The sequence below is a fragment of the Quercus lobata genome, chromosome 5, assembly GCF_001633185.2.
Source record: "Quercus lobata isolate SW786 chromosome 5, ValleyOak3.0 Primary Assembly, whole genome shotgun sequence".
NCBI classification, from domain to species: domain Eukaryota; kingdom Viridiplantae; phylum Streptophyta; class Magnoliopsida; order Fagales; family Fagaceae; genus Quercus; species Quercus lobata.
The window spans coordinates 15,711,050-15,737,035 of NC_044908.1; the positions used below are offsets into that span (position 1 = coordinate 15,711,050).

At 34.9% G+C, this 25,986-nt stretch overlaps 3 protein-coding genes across 5 annotated transcripts; 1 reads left to right on the plus strand and 2 right to left on the minus strand.

Annotated features, from left to right (window-relative positions):
• Positions 1 to 3,847: 3,847 nt before the first annotated feature.
• On the minus strand, positions 3,848 to 4,630 carry LOC115990044. The gene has a single exon (XM_031113904.1). It carries the CDS (start codon positions 4,628 to 4,630, stop codon positions 3,848 to 3,850), a length of 783 nt encoding a protein of 260 aa, XP_030969764.1.
• Positions 4,631 to 7,367: 2,737 nt separating this feature from the next.
• On the plus strand, positions 7,368 to 13,534 carry LOC115992654 (anoctamin-like protein At1g73020). Of its 3 annotated transcripts, XM_031116876.1 has the most exons (17): positions 7,368 to 7,545; positions 8,211 to 8,280; positions 8,448 to 8,563; positions 8,969 to 9,095; positions 9,174 to 9,274; positions 9,359 to 9,450; positions 9,569 to 9,673; positions 9,787 to 9,926; positions 10,408 to 10,453; positions 10,719 to 10,851; positions 10,944 to 11,057; positions 11,149 to 11,216; positions 11,334 to 11,464; positions 12,050 to 12,132; positions 12,253 to 12,360; positions 12,696 to 12,872; positions 12,995 to 13,534. In XM_031116876.1, exons 1-17 carry the CDS (start codon positions 7,372 to 7,374, stop codon positions 13,133 to 13,135), a joined length of 1,926 nt encoding a protein of 641 aa, XP_030972736.1. In that variant the 5' UTR covers positions 7,368 to 7,371; the 3' UTR covers positions 13,136 to 13,534. The 3 variants fall into 3 exon arrangements, with proteins under 3 accessions (XP_030972736.1, XP_030972734.1, XP_030972735.1); XM_031116874.1 differs by lacking the exon at positions 10,408 to 10,453 and having other exon boundaries at positions 9,787 to 10,056; XM_031116875.1 differs by lacking the exon at positions 10,408 to 10,453 and having other exon boundaries at positions 9,787 to 10,056; positions 12,696 to 12,854; positions 12,995 to 13,531.
• A 1,273-nt stretch (positions 13,535 to 14,807) lies between these two features.
• LOC115991936 (eukaryotic peptide chain release factor subunit 1-3) lies at positions 14,808 to 18,281 on the minus strand. The gene is made up of 2 exons (XM_031115926.1): positions 18,176 to 18,281; positions 14,808 to 16,727 (listed from the first exon to the last, which is right to left on the minus strand). The coding sequence occupies exon 2, from the start codon at positions 16,685 to 16,687 to the stop codon at positions 15,374 to 15,376; it is 1,314 nt and encodes a 437-aa protein (XP_030971786.1). The 5' UTR covers positions 16,688 to 16,727; positions 18,176 to 18,281; the 3' UTR covers positions 14,808 to 15,373.
• Between the last annotated feature and the right edge of the window lie 7,705 nt (positions 18,282 to 25,986).

The following is a 25,986-nucleotide window of genomic DNA, read 5'->3' on the forward strand; positions in this document are numbered from 1 at the left end:
TGCTCAGGTAGGGAGTATGTCTTTGCATGCTCTCCAAACGAAGTTTCGCACTTTAGGTGGTACATTCAACTTCCAAATCCTGCTCCAGAACCGCTTTTCATCTCTTACACTTGAGTGCTCAGCCCTGAGTCACGGCGCATACAGAGTGCCACTTGGTAGGCTGTTTTGACCGTGAACTGTTGTGCTTTATTTTCTTTCCAGCATAGTTTATCTCGGGCATGTGTGTTGTTGAGCTGGGTGCGCAGGATGGTGTTTTGCGTGGACTGCATGAAGGTGGCTTGTATCAGAGGTCGGTTCCATTGCATGGTTTCGTGGTGGATGAGGTCACCTACTTTTAGGTTGGTGTTTGCTCCTGGCTTAAACACAAGCAAGTGGGACAGCCAATTTTTGTCACTAACTGCTATACTCTGCCCATTCCCTATCCTCCATATAGAGCCTTCCCTAATTAAGTCCCTTGCAGTAAGTAAGCTCCGCCAAACAAATGATGGATTGTGGCCTAACTCTGCCTTCATGAAAGAGCACCTAGGGAAATATCTGGCTTTGTACACTCGATAAAATAGGGAATGTGTTCCGGTGACAAGTCGCCAAGCTTGCTTTGCTAGCATAGCAAGGTTAAAAGCATGAAAATCTCTAAACCCCATACCTCCCTTCTTTTTGGGTGTGCACATTTTTTTCCAATTAATCCAATGAATCTTCTTCTCACTCCTAGTTTGTCCCCACCAATATTTGGCCAAAATTGAGTTAACACCATCACACACCTTTCCAGGAAATTTGAAAATGCTCATGGAGTATGTGGGAATTGCTTGGGCCACTGACTTAATCAAAATCTCCCTACCCGCCTTTGATATGGTTTTTTCCTTCCACCCCATCACCTTTCTTGTTATCCTCTCTTGGACCTCCTTAAACGTGCCAACCTTTGATTTACCCCCAACCATGGGCAACCCAAGATACCTTTCACAATTATTCATGAATTGTGCCCCCATCAAGTTCCGTATCTCTTCTTTTTGCTTATGGCTTGTATTTTGGCTGAAAAAGAGTGTGGTTTTGGCTCTATTTATGGCCTGCCCCGAGGCCTTCTCATATTGTGTAAGGATATCAAGTAGTTGGCGGCATTCCCCACTCTTCGCTTCACAAAATAGTAGGCTGTCATCCGCAAAGAAGAGGTGAGAAATACGTACCCCACCTCGACAAGAATAAATGCCCTTCAACCGATTGGTGTCTGTTGCTTTCCGAATCAAGGAGGACAGCCCCTCAGCATAAAGTAGGAAGAGGTATGGAGATAATGGGTCACCTTGTTTAGTGCCTCTAGTTGGTGTGATAAAGCCCTTTGGTTCCCCATTGATGAGTATAGAATATGAGGCTGTTCGTACCGTTTCCATAGCCAAGTTTACCCATTGTTCAGGCAGCCCAATCTTCATCATGATCAGCCGGAGGAATTCCCACTCCACTCTATCATAGGCTTTGCTTATGTCTAGCTTGACTACCATGTAACCGGTCTTCCCTTTCCTCCTATTTCTCATCCTATGAAGCATCTCAAAAGCCACAGTAGTATTATCTGAAATGAGTCTGTCAGGGATAAAAGCGCTTTGGGCATCAGAAATAACATTAGGTAATATAGGTTTTATTCTGTTAGCTAGTACTTTGGATACAACCCGTGAGACAACATTGCTCAAGCTTATGGGGCGGTATTCTGTGATAGACTGTGGGTCATTCTTTTTGGGAATAAGGACAATATGTGTGAAGTTCATTTTCTTCAAGGGCCCACCAGAGTGCAGAACAGATAATATAGCAAGAGTTACATCATGCCCTACAATATGCCAATATTTTTGGAAAAAGAAAGGAGACATACCATCCGATCCAGGTGATTTTGATGGGTGCATACTGAACAGAGCCACTCTTACTTCTTCCTCAGTGTACGGTTGAGTCATATGGTTTGCCATATCCTCAGTGACTACTTTGTCTACTGCTTCCAGGACCTGTTCCATGCCACTAGGGTGGGAAGTGGTAAAAAGTTCAGTATAGTATTCCTCGGCAATGTCACTAACTCTGCTCAAGTCTGTCTGCCATATCCCCTCCCTGTCTTGTAGCCCTTCTATCGTGTTTTTCAAATGTCTTTGACTTGCCCTACGGTGGAAGAACTGAGTATTCTTATCCCCTGCTTTGAGCCATAATGATCTCGAGCGCTGTCTCCAGTACACCTCTTCATGGTGCAGCAAGGTATTAATCTCCCTTCTCAACTCAGTGATGCGGTGTAGGTTCTGCCCATATCCATGCTCAACCAATTCCTCCAGCTCCTGCTTCTTTTCATTGAGCCTATGCCGTGTGTTACCAAAAGCTACTCGACTCCAAGCCACCAGGTCTAATCGGCATTTCTTGATTTTCTCAAACAGACGGTTCATGGGGCTGCCCGAGGGTAGAGATTGGGTCCATGAGGTTCGGATCACTTGCTCACACTCCGGGTGAGACGCCCACTTCTCTTCAAACCTACGGAGTTTGTGTCGACGTCGAGGAGTAGGAGCATTGACCGGTGTTGTATCCAACAGTACCTGATCATGATCGGAATACGTGGTTGTCAAATGAAACACCTTTGCCCTCGGGTGCAACTCCGACCAAGTGACCGTTGCACACACTTTATCCAACCTCTCCTCCACAAATGCCTCCTCATCTCGCCCATTCCGCCAAGTATACCTGTATCCACTATACCCAAGATCAATCAGTCCACAAAATAGTAGGGTACGTCGGAATTCTAGCATGGGAGGCAATGGCTTTGGCTGTCCACCATTTTTCTCATCCGAGCTCAAAATCTCGTTAAAATCTCCCAAGCACACCCATGGAAGTGTTGACCGACTATATAAGTGACGAAGAAGCCTCCATGTCTTTGGTTTTTTCTGTTCATCGGGATAGCCGTAGATACCCGTTAGCCTCCACGGTTGGCCAGAGGGAGGGAGAACCTGTGCGTCAATGTGGTGTGGGGAGTAGGTGTTTGTATCAATGACCACCCCGGATTTCCATAGCAATGCCAGACCTCCTCGTCTTCCTTCACTAGACACAGCTAACATTGATTGAAAGCCCAACTCAACCTTTATTGGCTCCATCTCTTGAACTGTTAGTTTTGTTTCCATAAGAAACAAAATTGTGGGAGCTTTGCTTCTCACCAATTCGGCAAGAACTTCAACTGCCCGGCGGTTCCCAAGCCCCCGGCAGTTCCACCCTATGATAATCATTGTGACTGGCGGGGCTGTGCCACAGCCTCCACCGTTTGGATAGTAGGTTGTGTTTGGTCGGCCACCACCTTGAGCCGTTTGGTCTTTGCTTTGTTACCTTGAGCATCGTCAAAGGCTGCATAAGATATTTGTCTCTTCTTTCCCACTGAGTTCATCCCTTCTGAGTTGTCTACTGGGTTAGTGGTGTTTTGTTTTGGTCTAGGAATTTTTTTCCACGTGGCTTTGTGTTTTTCTTGTGGGTTATCTTCTTGTGCACGTATGGCTACAGTAAGGCACGTGTCTGTGTCTTTATTTCTCCCATAACTAATAGGTACGGAATAAAGTTCCTCTCCATGATTTTCGATCTCCATGATGGTGGGATTTTGAGTTGGCGTAATATCCGGTGTCTTAATTATTTGATCACTAGGTAGCGTGGCTGGGGCTGATTTTGGTGGGAATGTTGGCGTTAAATTCTGTAACATTTTTGGAGAGGATATTGGTGTGGTTGCAGGCTTTAAATGCTGAAACGTATGTGTCAAGTTAGGTAGGACAGTTTCTGGAATTTGCGGCTGTAACGCATCAGCTTTTAATGTGTCTGAAGGTCCAGCTGGCCTCGGTGGTGGAGTCGTCTTAGCTTCAGGTTCTCACCGGCTCTGATCTGATCTTCTCTGGTTGTTTCTCAGTGTTTCCGGTCTGCCGCGAGTGCCTGCCTTTAACCATTCCCCATACGGCTTCTCCCACTTTTCAACCTCAGTGGCCACCCTGCACTCCTTGCACTCATGACCTATCCTTCCACAAGCAAAACACCAACCGACCAATCTTTCGTATCGGAAAGCGACTTTTGCCTCGTCGCCTTCAGGACTAACGACTGGTCCTCCACGCCTCAATGGCTTGTCTAATGGTACCTCCACCTTAATTCGGAGAAACTGGGCTTGGTCAGTTTTGAGAGCTTTGCAGTCCACGTCAATCACCTTGCCCAGTCCTCGCCCAATATCGTGTCCAGCTTCTTCAGTGATTAAGTCGAACGGTAGGTCCCAAACTTGGATCCAAAACGGTAGGTGGGTGAAAGTCACAGTTCTGGTACTCATACCTTTTTCCCATCTCCGCATGGCAAGGATGTGGTTATCAAAACACCAAGGCCCATTGCTCCAAACCCAGTTTAGTTGGCTCTCCATTGCAAATTTGAATTGTAATAGTCCGTTGCCTAGTTCCACCACCTTCAGGTCTTCCCCCAGTTTCCACGTTGATCTCAGTAAGTTCTTGGCGGCTCTAATATTAATCGGTCTAGTTGTAAGAAACTTCCCAATTAAACTCAGAGAATATTCTTCTAGGATCTGCTTTCTCCTCAACGGACGTACTGTAATGGCTTCATCCTCGTCCGCCGTTAATTGCATTCGCTGGATACGATCTAATATTTCGGACTCCATGACACTTTACCAGAGGCAAAGCCAAGGCTTTGTGTCTCCCTCCAGTCCCCGTATGTAATTGACGTAGAGGAAAAAGAGGTGAGAAAGTGAAAACTCACTCACGGTGGGAAGAAATGCTCCCGCAAAGGGGAGGAAAATGTGTTTCAAGGGCACCAAAGAAATGAAAATAGATGTGATTATGGATGTTTTGTATGGTCAGTGAAATAGAGGGTCGTAGGTAGCATGAAAACAAAGAAGAAATTAATAAAAAGGTGAGGGTCGTAGGTAGCAGGTTTGTAGGTAGCAGAGGGCAGAGAAGAAGAATATTAGAATAAGAGATGAGGGTCCACTCGTCGGCGCTACTCAGTGGAAAAAGTACTCACTCGGGGTGAGAGGGAAATGCTCCTACCTCGAGGAGAAGAAAAAAACCACGTGTATTATATAAACTGACCAATACTCAACAAACTGAAGAGTTTTAAACCAAATATTGACTACTTTTCATAAATCTATAGAGTTTTAAACCAACTATTACTCAATAACATTAAGAGTTTTAAACCACAATTTTAAAACTATTAAGTGACTTTCTAATACTTTGTTATTAGAAGTCTCACAATTTTAGACATTATTTTTTATTAATTTATTTATTATGTCAAAATGAGAGTTTTAAACCAACTACAACTAAAAAGTTCAAATCAAACAGACCTAGTCTATATCCTATTAGTACCTCTATAATGGAAAGGAATAAAAGGGTCCAAATCCTCCTCTTTATTATAATTATCAAATTATGAAAAAAGTTATTATTAATATCTGTTGCGTAAATTTAAATTTTACTATATGTACTAATTTTTGTCACTTTCCTTTTAACAGTAAAATTTACACTGATTTTAGCATTTTCCTTAAAAAAAACTGGTAAGAAGATTGCATTAAAACCACTCCCAACTCGCAAGTTTTAAACCGTGTGGGCTCCAAAACAAATACTCCAAATTAAATTGTGATGCGGGCCCACGGATTATCAGCGTTGCTCCATTTCAACGCCAGCATCGTGCAAAACAATTAATGGGGACGGTGTTAGTGTGCCGCATTATTCCCTCCTCTTTTTAATTGTTTTGACTTCTTTTTTAAAATTTTTGGGGAAAAAGTATTGGTTGGAGTCTTTGATTCCTAAAACATTCCTCCAAATCTGCAAATTGCTTAAAAGAGGAATATACGTGAGTTATAATAAAAACATACTTATATATTAAAATTTGAGTTTGAATTATTTTACTTATTTTAACTTTTTATCTTATTTATTTTGGAACATTTTAAAAAAAATCCAATTTTATAAGAATAATTAATTTTTGTTGACTTTCAGCCAACAAATTACTCCAAATGCTTCTTAAAGTGAAAGTGTTAGCTTTAAAAAAAATTATTAAAAAAAAAACGCATTTTTACTTAGTTGAAAATTGTTTGAACCTCAACTTTTTAAAGATATAATTGAGTTTTTATCCAAATTATTTACAAACAATATAAACCAAAAAAAATTAAATTAAATTAACCCCAAACACATAAAATTTGTCAAAATGTCAAATGAATTTGTACAAACAATGAGATTATAAATGGATAAGACTCTGATTTAGTGGCTCAACACAATACAAACATGTGACAAATTTTACACAAGTATTTTTGTTTCATACTCAAAACACCAATATTTTTGCTAGAAACTCAAGCCATGTCCAATTAAAAATAATGCATTTTTTATCCAAATTATTTAGGATTTGAAACCTAATTTTCTTAACTGGTCCTCAAAATAAAAACTTACTTAATTGGAGATAAACTAGTTTTTTTTTTAATTTTTTTTTTTGGTCTTATATCAATCTCATCTAAGAAAAATTAACAGATGGGTACGGACATTAAATTAAGAAATATTTTTAAAAAAATTTTATGAAAGAAAAAATAATTAATTTTTTTAAGACTTTTTATATTTTTCACTTTATCAAAACTTTTTAAAAATAATTTATAAAAGATTGCTTTAAAAATGGTAAAACACCCATTAAAACGAACCTTTTACTATTTATGCTAAAGGAAGAGGGAGAGTGGGCTCCAATATCCAATAGCATACCTTTAAGATTATGACATGTATCATTTTTTAATATCAATGCATTGCAGGTGATTTGTTCCGATAATTAGGCAGAAACAAACTCCAGAAACAAACCCACGTGTCAGCTCCCTTTTATCGTTTTCCTATGTCTCACTCCCAAATTCTCGATTCCTCAGACACCTGTGTTAACAATGTACTTCTCAGTTCTCTCTCTGTCTGTCCGTTTTTGTAACGGTGTTGCTGGTTTTATCAAGAACCCAACTTGTCGTTTCGAAAAAAACTTCTCTGTTTGGTAAGGTTGCTACTTGGTACCAGCCTTTTTTATCCCAAATAGAGACCCATTTGCCTTTTTTTTCTTTTTCTTTTTCCTCTTTTTTTTTTTTTTTTTTTTTTTGAATTGGATTCCTACACCCATTTCGGTTTTTGAGTCATTTTAGTAGAAGAGCCATGCCTTTGGTTGGTAAAGTATCCCTTTGGTCCAAAAGAAGTAGACCCATTTGGCTATTTCAGCCATTCCAACAAGAAAAATCAAATCTTTGGTTGATTTAAGAGCCATTTGTTACTAATTTTGGAAACCCTTTTGCCTGTTTGAGTTGTTGAAGAAGATTTGGTGTTTTGTTTTACATTTTTTTTTTTTTTTTTGGTTGCTTTTGGGGGTGGAGTGGGTGGGTGGGAGGGACTGGAAATGAATAGAATCGAGGAGGAGCAAACTGCTTTTGAAATAGGGGTGGTGGTTCCAAAGAGGAATGTGGAGGAAGAAAATGAGGATTGTAACTGTTTGGAGGTTCTTGTTGATGAGTTCACGAAGGTTGGTTTGATTGTTGAGAGAGTCCAAGGTGTTGCTGATGAGTTCATCAAGGTTTTATCTTCTACTTTGTCTCCTTAGCTCTCCTACAATCTTTGTTAATTAGTGATATTTTTTTTATGCCTTGTGCTGGTACATACCATTTACATTGTGTAATATTGTTGAATCTTATGGTATAGCTCAAGAATCTTCTTTCCTTTGTGGTTCATGGATGTGGCTTACTAGGAAGCTAAATTATTTTAATTTCCGTATGAATCCTCATGTTTGTGCATGTATGTATGTATGTACATTCCAGAATTTGAGGTGTTATGTGCATTTAATCTTATGTGTATGCACGTTCTATATGCATTTTAGGTGTTTCTTCGCTGTGATGTATTAGTTAATAGGGTAGGTAATTGCTGTGGAATCAATTTCGTGGTATTAATTTGTTCTATTGATTATTCTGATGAGGATTTACTAGCATGCTCTTTAAACCCTTAGGAGCAGATTAATTTCTAATTTAGGACCTTCATGTCCCTCAAAGAGAGAGAGAAGGGTGAGAAAATGTTGTTTCTGATGTTTTAGTTTTTGTTGACATAGAGAAAATTTATGCAATTTGGCAATATTTCATTCTACATTTTTGCACCATACATCCCTTCTGGCTGACCTGAACCTTAAGCAATTTAAGTTAACTCTTTGCTAAGTTGAGCTGCTGATTTTATCAATCTTTATTATTTCAGCTGGCAGCACCTTTGGAGACTTTGGGGAGGGCTGCTGCTGAGTTAAAATTAAAGAAAAGGACCCATATTGGTAATGATAATGCAGTTTCTAGCTGACATTTTTTCCTTGTCTAATTTGACATGTTTCATTTGTCCTCTCTTATGAGTACTAGAGCTCTTTGATTTTCATTAAAAAAAAAAAAAAAAGGTATGCAGTTTATCTTACTAGAAAATATAATATGCTCTACTCTATCTCAGGTATGGATCTACAATTTGAATGGGAGGAGGTTGATGCTTTTGTGAAACAGCATGATGGTTCATTGTTCAGTTGGTTTGAGCGTTTTCATTGCTACAATCACTTAATATATGGGATTGTGAGTCAACTTTTCCACACTCATACCATTCCTTATCATGATATCCTCCCCCTCCCTTTTTTTCCTACATTTTTTGCTTCTATTATTAAGCAAATTTGGTATGCTATATGAAGGCAATCAATATTGCAATGATTTTTTTTTTTTAAATGAATATTAATTCACTAAATATAAATTTACCTTCCATCCACTGAATGGAAGTATTTCCTACACCACAATCAACCAGCATACATGCCTTTATAATTCTTTTTAGAATTTTTCATAAATTGGTTTCATATTGCCACAGTACACTGATGGCTCTAATATTTGATATTATGACCTTATATATGATATATAAAAGTTATTTTCCCAACATGTAGTTTGAACATGATTTATTAGTAAAGCTGATATACAGACTGAAATTTACAGGTGAACAAGAGCAAGTCAGCTGTAACTTTAACGTATGATGGAAAAGAGTTCTGCTGGGAAGTTGGTGAAAATTTAGTTCCAAAATTGGAATCAGTGCATTTCATAAAACAAGTCTTTCCTTTGCATGGTATGATTAACTTATCACAAAAATATTGTGGTTCTGGTACCATCTGAATTTTAAAGTAAGATGACTTTTGGTTGATAGATGAAATGAAGAGGAAGAAACTCCTTAAGAATTGGGCACTGAACTGGTGGGACATTACAGACCAACCAATCGATGAGATTTATTCATATTTTGGGGCAAAGGTAACTATAGCTTTATTTATAGTTCTTTTGTCAGTTTTCTTATAATGTCTTTGCCAATTATAACAAGGAATTAATACTTTGCAGATTGCAATCTATTTTGCTTTCCTTGGAATGTATACACGATGGATGTTCTTCCCAGCTGCATTTGCTATCACTGTGCAGCTGATTGATTTTGGGTTGGCTACACTACCTCTTAATGTGCCTGCAGGCTGTTAATGTTTTTTTGTATATTTGAGAATCTGGTACAATATTGCTTATAAATAAATAAGTTGCTTCCTTAAATGCCTTTTCCAGGTCATTGCAGTTATTGGTGCTCCCTATTTTCTTCATAGGCATAATATTATGGGCTGTAATGTTTTCCCAGTTCTGGAAACGTAAAAACTCCGCCCTTTTGGCCAGGTTAGTCAATTATGTACTGAAATATTAGATCCTTCTTCCTATTTTCCTACTGTGTTTTGTCAATTATACGTTGGTATCCTTCATGTCATTCTGTCTTGGTTTTGCTTTTATAGATGGCAAATCAGTTATTCAGTTGGAGTGGAGCCCGGATATAAACTTCTGGGCATGGAGTGGGGTTCCTTACAGTCACCTGTAAAAGCATTAAGAAAATGGGGGACTGATAAAACAAATGAGAAAGAAGTGTACCAAAGAAGTGAGTGGTTTGGACATCTCCTGAGATTCAGAAATGATGCTATAGTTATCATGAGTATTATATTCCTTCAGCTGCCATTTGAGTTGGCATATGCTCATCTTTACGAGGTTATTGCCTCTGATGTTATGAAGTAAGAGTCTCAGTTATTTTCATTTAGGTTTTTTTCCCCCTTAATATAATGTTTCTTAATGAACGAAATTATGTTGATAATTTACTGGCAACAACAAGAATGTGTGTTCTCGAGTTCTCTTCTACTCAACCCTCCAAATGTCTATGGCTCTCTTATACCTTCATCATGTGTTCTCTTAAGTCAATTTAATATAAGTTATATCCATCTTCTACTTCTGTTGTCTGAGTAAGATGATGATGCTACCACAAACCACCTACATGAACCTTCCTTTTTGAGTATTATAAGATTCTATCCATAATATTCCTTTCTTTAAATCCAGTCTTTCTCCATTGATTTTATTTAAACCTCAAGGCTTCTTTTGGCATAAGAAAGATGAAGGTTTAGAAGGTTTATCAAGGTGAGGTCCACAACCCTAGCCACCAGCCAATTCCTTGTCATACAGACTCAGATGCTTATCTGTTGCTATTCAAAATCTATTTCCGTTGTCCAGGTTTAGGCTTTCTACATGAAGGGATGGACATTTAAAAAAAAAAAAAATTCTATTAAGTGATCTTCCCCAAATTTTCATGCTAAAACCCCTTTTTCCAATTTCTTTTAATATTGTATAAATTTCTTCTTGGATTTGTTAATGAAGATGACACTTTTTAAATTTTTCTTTTCAGGTTTGGGCTGACAGCTGTTTATCTGTTTGCTATTCAGCGTTTTACACGGATTGGAGGTAAGATATCGGTTAAGCTCATTAAGTATGAAAACAATGAAACTGCAGAAAAAAGGGCTGACAGCTTGGTCTACAAGGTATTGACTAGAATTTTCATACATCCCTTGTGGCTTTTCTTGTCTCTTTATGGGAGATTTACTGCACTTCAAGACCATAATTGCTCTTGCAGGTCTTTGGTCTTTATTTCATGCAGACATATATTGGAGTTTTCTATCATGCTCTCTTGCACCGCAATTTTTTGACTCTCCGCCAAGTCTTGATTCAGCGTCTTCTTATATCTGAGGTGAAGTAGATCCTTTTTTGTTTGGATTCTTTTAATTTAGATTTCACTATTGCTTGGCTTGATATGCTCTTGAACTGGAAATGTTATCCAGGTTTTGGAGAACTTGTTGGAGAACTCTTTACCCTATCTTAAGTACAGCTACAAAAAATACAGAGTCCGGTAAGTTCCTTCTGTCTGCTGTCATGTCTTGACAACTTAGCCTTTTGGGGGCATGCTTAATTTTACGTTCTTTTTGTGTTACCTGAACATGGCTTGATGCATCGTTCCGTTGTCAAGAAAGAAGAAAAGACGTGAAAAAGGATCATCAACAGGGAAGATCCAGTTTTCTTCAAGAGTAGAGAAAGAGTACCTGAAACCTTCTTACACAGCAAGCATTGGTGAGGAGCTTGAAGATGGGCTGTTTGATGGTAATATGCCAAATAAATTTATACTGTAAAACCAGATTCATTTTGAAATCATATGCAATTATATGCTTTTTTTTTTTGGTTTCTCAAAGTACTATAAATATCATTTTTATAAACTGTTTTGGAGAAAAGTTTTGGTTGAGTTAGAATTGTCAAATTGGATTGGAATTATATGCATGAAACTTAGTGTGCATTTGGGAATTGTTAAAAAAGTTTCGACTTTGGCACGTCTCAGCATTTTTGCAAATAATCTAGCTTTTAACTTTTTGTAACACATTTAACATAAAAGTTACCAAAAACTATATCTTTTGATAAACAATATGCAAATAAGCAATTCCCAAATGGACACTTATGCTTCATGTGAGGTTTGCATCAACTTACTTCATTAATTTGTACTAGATATTTTGGTCTTTCTTTTTCTCTAAAGTTCCAGTGATAATGTTAGCTTGTTAATTTGATCTGAAGAATTCATGTGTTCTGTAGGCACGGAAATTGGAACTCGAAAGGTTTTCTTCCTTGTTTTTTTAAATCAATCATGATATTCTCATAATATTTCCATTTTGACTGATTATCAAGATTCACCTGCAGACTGTTTGGAGCTGGCTTTACAGTTTGGAATGATCATGATGTTTGCTTGTGCATTCCCCCTCGCATTTGCCTTTGCTACTTTGGTATAAATGCTTTTTGTTGTACTTCCACCATGTGTTTTTTCTTTTCCCTTATATTTTATTTTATTTTTGAGTTTGTTTTGATTCAAAGTAAAGTGAATGATGAAGTTCCACAATTTGCAGAACAACATTACAGAAATTAGAACAGATGCATTAAAGCTGCTTGCCATGTTAAAAAGGCCTGTCCCTCGTGCTGCCACGACGATTGGTGCTTGGCTGAACATTTTTCAGGTACTTAATTATCTGGATGTGAGAACTATTTTATCATGAATACTCTTGGAAGAAAAATATCTACGCTTATTTCTACCTTTAAAATACTAGGACAACACAAACTAGATGGGTGTGATCGTGTAGATGCAACACTATGATGGACTGAAAAATCACACATCCATAGTTCATACAAACGTTTTCAAATCCACAAAGCAGAAATCATTGATTTGTCTGTTCACTGTTCCTAAAACTTCCCCCATTCTTTCAAAACTCCACACTAGATGCAAATCTAAAGAGGGTTTTCTATGTACTCTATCAATGCCCAACTGATTTTAGTATGTCTCTTCAATTTTCAGTTCCTGATAGTAATGTCAATATGCACCAACTGCGCATTTCTAGCATGGTTTTATGATCATGAGGGGAAATGGAGCATAGAGCCTGGACTTGCAATAATTTTGGTCATTGAACATATCCTCCTGTTGATTAAGTTTGGATTCTCCCGCTTTGTTCCTGAGGTGACTCTTGTCTCTTTTGTAAAGTATCTTCTTTTCCATATCCTTTTCTCTTATGTAGAATATGTATAATACTATAATTTGAATTAAGATTTTTGGGTATTAGTAAACTAAAGGTCATATGGAACTTTGTTTTCTGGCAGGAACCTGCGTGGGTTAGAGCCAATCGTGTGAAAAATGCCACACAGGCACAGGATGTGTGTTCAAAACAGCTCTTGAGAACCATTTCTGGTGGCAGAAAGATGTTTGGCAAGGTAAAAGAGAGTGAGAAGAATGACTTGTGACCTTCTCAATTTCTTCTCCACTGCATTTATGGCACAAAAGAAGAAAAGGAACCAGAGGTTTTTTCCTGTAATAGTTCTTTGGAGCTGATCAAAGTTTTGAGGTCTCCATGTAGAGAATTCTTGTACATTTGGCTCAATCTTGTTCTACACTTTGGTGGATAATAGTTTTCTTTTAGGAAAATTTTGCATAGGGATTTCTAGAATGCATGCTTCATTTATGAGGAGGATTTAAAGCAAGATGTGATCTTTCTAAGCAGAGCCTTAGAAAATATTCTCCTGTTTTTTTCTTTTTTTCTTTTTTCTTTTTTTACAGTTGTTATCTGTATTATAATTGACCCAAAAAAAACACAAAAGACAAGGTAGAAAAGTTTTGATAAATATATATACATCAAATTTGTTGATGCTCCCAGTTACTGTGGCAAATCCAATCTTCCATGCCAATTTGACTCACTACAAACTAGCACAACATCAAATGGGTTCGTTTCTTTTTTTATTCTTTTGTACATTATCTAGATCTAAACAATGCGTCACAAGAAAGTTTATTCAAAAACATGTTGTGTATAGTATGATACAACAATAACCACAAACCTTAGTCTCCAAATTCTTAGATGTTATTTATGTTATAAAATGAATTTGACAAAATCAATATTTGTACAATTTGCTGTTGTTGAGTTGCTACCCGCTAGCTGTGGTGCAACGATGGTCATGTAATTTTGTTCATGGTCTTTTTCGGTTTTTCCTATGATGGAATCGTACAAAAGAAATGCCACTGTTTTGCATGTAAAATGCTGCCTATTGATTTCAGGCATAGCGGAATTTCAACCCTTACTAACCCGGTCCACTTGATTTTGGATATTTGTTCATTTGTTTTAATTCAAGCTTGATTTCTCCTCTTTATTTTCCCTCTTTTTTAATCCATAAAAAAAATAAAAAATAAAAAAATAGACACCACCAACAACTTGCAGGTGTAATCACTGCCCCTCGCGCCACTTATTCCCTACTTACAATGAGTATGGCTCGTTTGGTAATATTGTTTTAATAACGTTATTTGTATCTTTTAGAAATACGTGTAGGCGGAAAAAATGTAAAAATACATGTAATATTGTTTAAACACTGAAAACTATTATTCAAAATACCATACACCCCCTAATTTTTCTTATTGTTGGAATCACCATATTTTCCATATTCACACTTCAAGAACAAAACTTGAATTTTTGAACTTTGATGGCCAACAAAAACCATGGGATCTTTAGGTTTTGGTTTTGCTCACAACCTTGGTAGTTATGTAAAAACCAAAAACCATTTCAATGAACAGGCAATATAACTGGAAGAATCGCTCCCAAGCCCTTTATATCCTCTCTTGAACCCAAACAGACGAAACAAAATCCTTCCCTGCATGATAAATTTGGCCATGCATATCAATCCCTAGGCTCCGCAGCAAAAGGATACCACCAAAGTTTGATATCATGAAGATCTTCCTGCAATTTAGTCCAATCAAAAAGAGAGAAATCACACTACTGGGAATTCTTTATTTTTATTTTTCAACATTTTTGTTTGAGATAGGCTAAAATTCATTGCTCTCTAATTTCAATTTTCCACTTAGAGCATGCATCAAACATATATAAACTCTCTGCCAACAACAAAGAATATGAAGTATTAAAGGCCACATTACTTATCAAAAAAAGTATTATAGGCCACATTTAATCTGTCTGAACTCCACCATGAAGTCAGCAAGAGAAAACCACAGGAAAGGGCATCGCCTTATAGCAAAACAAAACCATGACATACACACAACATTACTGAAACAAGGTTCTAATACCATGTAACAAGCATTTGCTGGGTCCAAATCCCTTCAATATTATGTCATCACACAACAATGGAAAGTTTCGAGCAACCATAAAAACAATCTAGCCAGGTCTTGGATTCCCGGATTAAACTTAAGACCAACTTCCTTTGGTAAAGCCTGTCAATTGTAACTTGAGGAATACAAAGGACAATGCAAAAGTTCCCAAACACTGCAGAAGAGAATCAAGGCAAGAAAAGTATAAAAAGAACAGTGCCAAATTGGTATCATTACATATCCAATGGTTGAGCAGTAAAATAAATCCTGAAGCAGTGAAATCTTAGATTGTATTCTCAAATCTCTGAAGTAGCAGCAGCAATAAAGACTACATCATACCTTGCACAAACTTTTACAACATCCTTTGAGAAGTGCACTATGCCACAATCAGTTGACTCTTAATCGGAATCCTCATATACTTCTCCATCATCGGATACCTCATCAAAGGATCTTATGTCAAGCTGGTAACGAAGTATACCCCCGATACCACCAAACCCTCTGCAAAATTGTGATCCCTCTTGGGATTTGTTGGTGACAAATTCAAGTGTGCAACCAAACCGCTTGTACTCATTCGCAAACCATTCAAGTAAGGGCAACTTCTCCTGAACCTCCAACTCTGAGGAGGTGGCTGAATCCCGGAAGTTGCTCTGATCAGCCTCTTGTTCCTTGTTCAGGTGCTTTATAAGAATCTCACCTGTGGTACTGTTTTTCAACACATACCTGTTAATATCCAAGTTTTCCCACACAATGAGGGTTTCCACAGCACCCATTTCTAGAGTCTTCAACGTGTCATCAACACCAAAGACATATTTACCAGTATCCTGACTGATCTCCTCAAAGTATTTGCCAATCAAGCGTTTCTCTTGTATAAACTTCACGTTGGATAGAATTTCTGAGGAAAGCTCAATGGCTTGATTGAAACCATTTTCCCCCCCATAAGAAACATCAACCACATTCAATATCTTTGCTTGTAATCGAGGATCAAACATATCTGACTGACTGAGCTCAGTCTTGAAGTCAGCTGAACCAGCAAGTATAAGTCCAGCAACATTAGGCTGACTCGTAGCAGGATTAATGAAGAACTGTGTGGCAAGTTCTGCAGTCTTTCTTACATAGTTGTGGCGCTTTTCCATTCGAAGACGAGCAAAACGTAGAGCTGACTGCCCTCCTCTGCCATGCTTCTTTGGTAGATCGACTGTGAACTTATGAAGCACTTCTCTTGTGTTTCCACTCAATGTCCCAAAAAGAGTGCCATTTCCATCCATGACTATAAAACCAAACTTGTCATCAGATTCTAAAAGTTCATTTAGAGCTTCTGTGTGAAACTTATTGTCACAGAGGTAGAGTGATGCATTTATAGGCTTAAAAGGCTCAAAGTCAATTGTAACCTTCTTTTCCTTGCCATCTTCAGTAACAATTGTTCCGGTATAAAGCACCAGCCCATTGGGAGGAACCTTGTTATAAAGTTTTAGCCTCTGTTGAGCAGAAGTAATGGCCCCCAACACTGACTGACGGTTCACCCTACTTTTGATGTTTGAAGCAGTTCCAAATTCATCACCTAACATCTTAGTGACCCGAGATATTTGATCACGGGGGGGCATAATAAGAGAAATCATGCTGGTACCATTGCCTCTTGCAGCTTCCAATGCTTTGATCAACTTCTTGATTTTCCATATCTCAATGTTCTTATCTGTTTCTTGAGCATCTGCCATTTTATGTTTTGATAGACACGACTAGAACAAAAATACCAGCCTAGCAATAAAGGTGAAAGTTAGAAAAATGTTAATTAAAAGTTTTTTTTAAAAAAAATGCATTAGTATCATCAACCTTTTAGTTTTAAAAAAGGACTTTACAATCCAAAAACCACTAAAATAGGACCACAGAAGTATCATAAATTCACAAGTCTTATAATGATTAAGTAATACAAATACAACTTTACAACAACAAATGATATGTGTTCCGCATATTATCAAAACACGAATGCATACACAGACAAAAAAAAGGACCATGTGAATATATATATATAGGTGGGTAGAAGCTGGGAGAATTAGCCATTAATTTGTCAAGAATATTTATCACTATAAAGCTCAGTTAGTAATTCTACATAAATGCATGTAAAATACAAGTACTTTTGTAGAGACAAGTTTTATATAATCGTAGGTCAGATTCAGCAGAACCCATGAACTGCAAATTTTACTGCAACTAGTCCTACGATGAGACCCTAACTAAGAAATAAGCCAAGAGCTCTATGCCATTTCCAGCACCCACAAAATTAACACACATACAAGTCTCAATATCCTCATTTCCACTAGCAACAAACAGCAAAAAAAGCATATCATGAGCCACCCATGTAAGATTCACATACCCTTTAATAAATTACTCCATATCCACGCTTACAGATCCTAGTAAATAAATTTGTGCTAATTTTTATGGCGATGCAATCTAATATGCTTTCCAAGTGAGGCCGAGGGTATCGTCATGCACAACAACCACCAAGCCTTAGTCACAATATTTTGGGGTCAATTATAGATAGTCAGATTGGTCACATGTATTCTTTTCTACCAAAAGTTTGACTCTATATAACTTCCTTAATTCACATGTCATTTTTTCACTACTACTATAAATGTCATTAGAAAAAACACTACCCAAGTTGTCAACACTAGTATTTATTAAGTATAACACAATGAACTGAGAATCACCCACCATTTCATTTGCCCCTACAATTATAATCAGCTTCAAAATTTCATCTAAAAGAATAAATAATCAAAGCAAACCCAAATCATAATCACCAATGAATTACCAAAAAAACATGACAACAAGTAATACTATCAGTAGCATCAAATGGACCCATAACATTCAACCATGTAATAAGATTCACATAGGTACACCTATAACTAATTTAACTAACTATAATAAATACGTTCTTTTTTTACCAAATTTGAAAATGTTGACTATTTTTTTTTTTTTGAAAGATCTGTTCCAATTTTGCCCCCCAAAAAAAATTTCTAAAATTGCTTTTAATAGGATCAAAAATTAGTTGCGAAATTGGCGTAACCGTAAGATCATAACCGCATCAATATTTTCCATCCAAAAAAAAAAATAAAACAAAAATCAGTTAATATAAATCTCAAAGTAACAGAATCTAAACTAAAACGAAAATTTATTTAAGGAAATAGAACAAGAAAAAAGGTTATTATTACCTTAGTGGTTAGGACCAATCGGAAAAGGAGACTCGGAAGACTAACAGTGAAGCTCTCTGTCTCTCAAAGATGCTCTTAGGGTTTCTTAAGCACCGACTTTTGAGGAATTTTTTTTTTTTTAAATTTATTTTATTTGTTTAATGTTGGGCCCACAAATAAGATGAGATGAAACTACAAAGTTAGAAATCTGGCCCAAATTTTAAAGGGCTACTGGGCCTTTATTCTTCTAAAAAGTAAACCTAAGCCTAGAGAATTTGATTTTTTTTTTTTTAATTGATTTTTTTGGATGTAAAGGCACCAATTGATTTTTTTTTTTTTTAGTAAACTTCATATTCTAACCTTAGTTCTTCCTTCAATCATATGATATTTTACCAATTTTTTATTTTTTTCTTTTAAAAAAATCCCTCGTATAATGTTTTTTTTCATCTTGTCTGAAATGATGATATAATTAGTTTTTTTTTTTTTTTTTCCATGAGAACAAACTAGATTGGAGTCACAGTGTACAAATTTTAAATTTCTTTGCAACTTCTTTTTATTAAGTAGTTTTGGCAATTAACTCAATCAAAGCACATTGCTACAAATACTAAAGAGCAAAAGAAAGACAAATATTTTTCTTTTCTTTTTTAAGAAAGTTCCAACCTATAGCGTTCGCTCTTAATAATAGCTATTTATCATCAAATCAAGATACCAATTGATTTTTAGTGTAAGCGGAAATTAAACTCCAGATTTCTTATTTAACTATCAAGCTAACTGGAACACACGATACACAAATAATTTAATTAACCACATTTACAAAAACACCCAAAAAAAAAAAAAAAAAAAAGAATTATGGCTTTCAATTATAGAGTCTCCCTTCATCAACGGATTAAATTTTATTTATTTATTTCATAATATAAGGAACCTTTCTAGAAAAAACTATTAGGACTTGTGTAAAACCTACGCAGCTGACCTCACCAGCCAAAACCCACTTATCAAAGCAAGCCTTTTGAAAGTGGGTGTTTAACCTAATCTGTTCTCATTAGCAAAGAAAAGCTTGTTATGTCACCATCTTAAAGACAAGATGAAAGAAGATGTTACATTTGTAAATTTTTATAATAAATTTAGATAATAATTTATCATATTTCTTCACTCCATTCCAATGCTACTATTAAGATCAGATTAAAAATCCTAAAAGCAATGCCTATTTTCTTGGTGAGGCACCTCGCTAATCAACAAAGTGATGACTAAGACATGAGTAAGATCATAGTATACATAGGAATTTTCTGAGAAAAAAAAGAAAAGAAAAGAAAGAGAGGTTATTATTAACGTGCATGCGTGCACGGTTGGATTTTTAGAAGTTTCTTTGGCAAAGCAAAAAGCCACCTTGCTTACCAAGCCATTGATTGATGAGTTTATTAAGTCTAACTAACTATCAAATAAATACTAAAATATTAGACAAATCAAGATAGTATTATTGGAACTAATCCCCCCCTAAACTATGACATTTGACACGTTTCGTGATGTTGTATTTTACCTAACAATATAAAAAGAATTATCACACTTTGTTCTTCATTTTATAAAACTAAATCTATAAATAAGTTCAACCCACACGCACAGCTCTCTGTTTCTTTTCTTTTTTTAGACAAAGAGGGTTTGAATTTATGGAGTATTGCTTATAATTATTACTTACTAATGCATGGTATTAGTAGTTTACACTTTTTAAAAACCACACATTTCTAAAACATGTAATAGTTTCTTTATATATATATATATATACACACACACACACTATAAAAGTTGGGTTTAGAAGCCGTGATTGCGCCAAGTGGCTTCACCAAATTGTAAAATTTTTTATAGATTTTTAAAGATATTATTATTATTTTGTCAATTTGATTACAATCCAAATTCTATTTTTTCATTTTTTTTAAAAAAATATAATTTCTTTTTTGTTCTTATCTTCTTCTACTATAATTTCTAAGCTGATAAAAATCTTAACACTTATTTTTTAGATTTAGAATTCGAATTGATGGATGTAGTTTCAATTTTATGTGATTAAAATTATTTGAATCTTTGTATGTTTACAAAAAAAAAATAATAAAATACGTGGGTCCTATTTGGAATATGGAAGTCTGATGATTTCTTTTGTTTTTTTTAGTGGTTACTGAAAATGGTTTAATTGCTTTGTTTAATTGCTCTGTTACGTTATTAATTATTGCAACAAACATATACAAAAGAAATAGTTATATCCAAACTTTTTATTTTTGAGAATGTATACCCAAACTTAATTGATAAGTGTGGATCTTTCTCCAAAAAAAATAAAATAAAATAAAAAATTTATGAGTGTGGATGAATTTTGATTTCCATCGAATTTTGTTCTTCTACCTGCAACTACATATTTGTTTACTCTAATTTTTTTTTTAATAGGTTTTGTGTATTTTTTTTTTTTTTTCCTTAAGTGTATATATATATATATATATACACCAGGGGCGACTTTGTGTTTTGGGGGGCCTTAAACAAAAACTAAATTGAGACATTTTATATATTTAAATGACTTTTTTAAATTAAAAAAAAATTTTAATATTACTTAAACTCTATTATCTTATTTTAGATGCCAAATTACTAATTGACCACATAGAATTTTTTTTTTTTTTTTTTTTTGAGAAAGTCTATAAACACAAAAAATTTGACAAAACTTTTCACACATGTTAATGTGACAGATTGATAGTAGTAAATAAAAATATGATATTAGTAGGTGACCTAGATAAGAACTAGTAAAAGTTTGTCAACTTAACTGTTATGAAATTTTTTGTAAATTGCTTTTTTATTATAAAAGTTATTTATTCATAACATTTTTACAATAAATTTTAGGTGTTAAGTTGTTACTAGTTCTAATTTAAACCCACCATTGAAATTACTTTGTTGCCCACCAATAACAGTTAGTAACAACTTAATACTTAGAATTTATTGTGAAAATGTTGTGAACATAGCATTTTTCTTTCTTCTTTCTTCTTTTTTTTTCTAGTTTTTCATTTGATAAAAAGATATTATTTTATTCATTAGCTAATATTTGAGTTTAACTAATACTATTACAATGAAAGAAATAACCATATTGATTAAAATTTAGGGGCCTCATTCGCTATACCACATAACGCCTTGATTGAAATTAATCCCAAAGTAGAGCCCCTAAACCTTGATAGAGTTGTTAAGGTAGGGTTTGTTATACCAAACACAATGAGAAGAACAAATTTGGTAAGATTGGGTGTGTATATATATATATATATATATCCCACATTTTAGTCATGATCAATAAAAGAATATATAAATAAGTTCAACCTAAATCGAGGGCTTGGGGCTTTTTCATTTTTCCCCTTCAACTCTGTGCAAGTATTCACCATTCTTCTCATTTCTGTAATTACTTAAGCCTAAAGATAAGAAAAGTAAAATATATGTATATATATATATGAGAGAGTTATTTTTTAATTAGTCAAGTAAAGTACACAAGGATGCCAAATTGTCAAAGCATAAACCAAGTACCATAGGTGGCTCATTTGTAGCTTCAATAGGCTCGAATTATTTATATGCAATTCGGCTGAGTTGTTGACATTTACTGCTATATAAAACTAGATTGGGGTTGCACACAGGGCCGGCTGAAGCTATAGGCCACTTAGGCAGTGGCCTAAGGCCCCCACTAATAAATAGGCCCCAAATAGTAATAATATATTATATAATATTATATAATATCCCATCAAAAAATTGTATAATTTGAAAAAAAAAATTCTTAATCTTGAATATTTTCTCACACATTAAACTTATTCCGATATTGATGGCTTAGATTTATTTTCAGAACTAAAAGTTTTAAAAGAAGTTTTGCAAATAAATGAAAACTCTCTAATTTATGTACTAAATTATATAAAGAGGTTAGAATCTTTTCCAAATGCATGTATTGCTTTCAGAATATTACTAACTACACCTGTTACAGTTGCTTCCGCATAAATAAGTTTTTCAAAATTAAAATTAATAAAATCCTATTTAAGATCAACTATGTCACAAGAAAGATTAAGTGGATTAACCATATTACCAATTAAAAAGGAAATGTTAGCGAAACTTGAATGCAAAAATTTAATTAGTAATTTTGCCTCTCAAAAAGCAAGAAAAATAAATTTTAATTGAAAAATATATATGAATTTATAATTAAATATAATAAAAGGTCCCATTTAAAGATTTCGCCTAAGGCCCTTAAATTTATTGAGTCGGCCCTGGTTGCACACTTGCACTTGTGGTACAAAATCAAGTATATAATTTGTTTATAACACAAAGGAAATGCATGAATCGTTTGTTCTTTAAAGTGCCTAATTTTGTTTTCCCTGCTTAATTTGCTAATATATGAAGGACAAAGTAATGCACAATACCTTCTCAAAAATAAATAAATAAGTAATAATATTGTATAGTAAGATAATGTATTTGTTTGTCTTTCTTTATAATTATACTAAATTTAATATTTTGGTTTATAAAAAAATTGAAATTATCCTTTAACTTAAATAAAAAAAATAAAAACTTGAAATTAAACACTTAACAATAAGAGCAACTTCCAAACATATACTAGCACCCTTCATATATTAAGACAAAAAGATAGGTTTCAACTTCGCTATTAATAAAAAAGAAGGGGAAACTAAAATTTGAAACTTGAAAAAAAGTGGTTTTCAATAATGTAACAACATTTATATAGATTTTACTTATATAAAAATATAAAAAAATAAATAAAAAATAAAAAATTTTAATAATTCGACAATTACAATGGAATAGAGATTTGAATATTGAACGATTCTGTTGGAAAAACTTGAATTACACTACTTTTGACATGACTATTTAATTTTATACTTATAACGTGTTAATATATGAAATGTCAATTAAAATACTTTTTTTTCAGGGTTCAATCCAAAAGATTTCATCACTTCGTAGGTTTTTCAATTTGTTAAGCATACCTGCCAATTGAAAACTACTTATATATATTTTCAAGAAAAAAAATTATTTCCTTTTCTTTTCTTTTTAATCTTATTCCATTGAAGAAATTGGATGCAAAAAGACCATCACATCATTCACATGCAAGGCATGTAGCGTCCAAACCAGTGACAAGATATGTTATATGTTTACACTGCAAGATCCAACTCTTCATCATCTAACAACCATTACATTTCAAACCGTTCTGAAAGTAAAATGCTGATTAAATAACATCTGAATTATAGGCTTTGTTAAAGCATTCAACTAAACCTCTATAACCATCAATAATCCATGGTTTTGTAATTACATAATCCAAACAGAAAAATGACAGAAGCAAGGAAAAAAAATCAAATTTTTATGGAATAATTATCATATACATTTCTTAAGATTAGAACCCCTTCAGGCTTCATCTCCTTTGGAGTCTTCACCACAGATGCAAGCTATTGCAAGCGAAGTTGTGAATTGCTACCACATTATTTAACTTGTCTTGCTTGAACTGAAATAGCCCAAAAGATCTTCCAAGTTTTTGTTGCAAATTATTGTCACTTCCAACCCCATTGCAAACAATCAACCAACCCATCATTTCTTCAAGGTTAAATTACCTACTTGATACTCACCTTTGACTTTTGTTTCAAAATCATCCTTAGAATCAAACCTTTTTTTTTATAAAGATTTTATCATCATTTGATGGATGGAAAATACTGATCTAACAAATATTTTTCGTGAAACGGAGATCACTCCGATGATTTTCCATCCATTATATGACAAGTCATATCCTTTCAAAACATTTTTGTATGTATAAGGATCATTTGAAATAGAGAAATTGAGCACCAAATATTAATTTAACCCGTCTTCAGTACAAATGCACAACATAAAGCCTTCAACCAAGAATCGAGAAGAAATCCTTGATCTTCATGATGATGGAAACATATAAGCCATGACATATCCTTCAACTGCTGCTACGTGAGCTTCCAAATTTATCACTAACCTGCCAGGCATACGCCACAACAGCCTTAGCCCACCTATTGATCTCAGCCTTCAACTTGAAGGAGTCCATCTCCTTAAGTGTCTTTCCTGGTTCTACTGAAACCTCCATGAAAGAGAAGCAGCGATCATAGCGTCCACGCTTTGCAGCATCACCCTTTGCGCCTTCAGCGTTGTTTAGAGACAAACTCTTCTTTACCGACATGGTTTTGAAGCTTCTTTGGCTGCTGCTCAATTTGCAGCCTAAATACTATGGATGTAGTTTTAGGAAGACATTGCACAAATAAATAGTAGATGATTAAAATAAGGAAGAAACATGAGTATTCTAATGCGTGTGTGCTACAAACACATTGAATTGACTTTTCAATATTCCTTAGCAATATTCTTTTTAAGTATGCATATGCAGGTACGTAAATTTTCACAATCCATCATTTTATTTCAATTACAATGATAGTCAATGGGGAAAAAAATATATTTGTATTTTGCTAAAGCCAATATTAATTTTTTAAGACTAGTGCAGTAAAAAATATTCCGGTGTGAGGGGGGATTAATGAAGTATTCAACAAAGACTTTTTTTTTCTTGGTCATAAACTTTGTCCCTTTTATAAGACACCAGAATAATCTTCACCAAATATTTTTTTAGGTTCCAGACTTGCTCGCAAAGTCTAGAATTTTTTTGTTCATCAAAAAAAAAAAGTCTAGAATTTTTTTGAAGTAGCCTAACCAATAAAAGAAAAGGTATAAAGAACTATACTTTATAATAATTGATTGAGACATTAATTGTCGTTCATATATTCTCTCAATTTCTATACATTTTCTTGTTAAGATGGAAGCATGTATGTCAAACTTTAAAGCAGATTATGATTAGTAGCTCATTTGGGTCACGTTGGTACGATAAAATTAGGTAAGATTTAACAGATTAAGATAGGGTTAAGGGTAACCCAATTGGCCTCAATAGTACGATGAAGTTTGATAGTATATTAGCAATAATAACATGCTGAAACGATGTCTAATTTCCTAAATAATTAATCTAACATAAAATGCTACACCATTATCTTTATAATCTGATGGTGAACTAGAAATCGGATCATCTCTAGTTTGTCCATAGAGTCGTTCATGACCAAAAAGGTTAACCCAATATAAGAAGGTCATCCACCATCAGGAGGTCATCCGTGGGTATGAAGGTCGTCCATTAGGGAAGCACCTGAACGACCTCTCAACACTTAGAAAATTTTCAAAATGTATTTATATACAAAAGCTTATAATGCGGACCACGTTCTACAATTTTGAAGTATGAGCAAAATCCTTGTTCATCGCTATAACTTCTGACTAAGTATTTAAATTCTAATAGCAGTTATAGAAAATAAGATTAAATCTTCTAACTTCTATAGTAGTTGTGGAAACTTCCGTACACATTGAGGAAGTTACTAAACAAGTAACCACTCCAAGGCTCACTATATAAGGACTCATCCACATCAAATGAAAGTAAGTTTTCACTACCCCTAAAGTTAGAATTCTTAAGTTCTAAAAAAAAACTAACTTAAGCATCAGAGGGTTCTTGGCCAGTTCACCCCAGTCACCTTTGACCTTGTATTTCTTTCTTTTCAAGCCTTCCATGCAGCCACTAGCCCATTAAAGCCCATAGCATTTAGCCTACTAATTTTCTTTGCATCATCAGTTGATGCTGTCTGTGGAGAAGATTAAATTTGAATTTTGCAATTTATCTTTCTCTGACAAAAAGTCGTATGGTCCGAACAAGGTTAATGGCCACTAGTCCAGGCTATCAGGAGAGTGAAAACGCTTCCAGCCACCCCAACCGCACTCAGCAGTCAGTACCTATTATGTAACCG

What these genes read in the sequence shown, in the direction of transcription:
- LOC115992654 (XM_031116874.1), top strand. Translation starts at nt 7,372, where the DNA reads ATGAATAGAATCGAGGAGGAGCAAACTGCTTTTGAAATAGGGGTGGTG. An exon ending in GTGCAGCTGATTGATTTTGG is followed by an intron (nt 9,451 to 9,568) that starts GTTGGCTACACT and finishes TGCCTTTTCCAG; the next exon opens with GTCATTGCAGTTATTGGTGC. An exon ending in TGAAGATGGGCTGTTTGATG is followed by an intron (nt 11,465 to 12,049) that starts GTAATATGCCAA and finishes ATTCACCTGCAG; the next exon opens with ACTGTTTGGAGCTGGCTTTA.
- LOC115990044 (XM_031113904.1), bottom strand. Translation starts at nt 4,630, where the DNA reads ATGGAGTCCGAAATATTAGATCGTATCCAGCGAATGCAATTAACGGCG.
- LOC115991936 (XM_031115926.1), bottom strand. Translation starts at nt 16,687, where the DNA reads ATGGCAGATGCTCAAGAAACAGATAAGAACATTGAGATATGGAAAATC.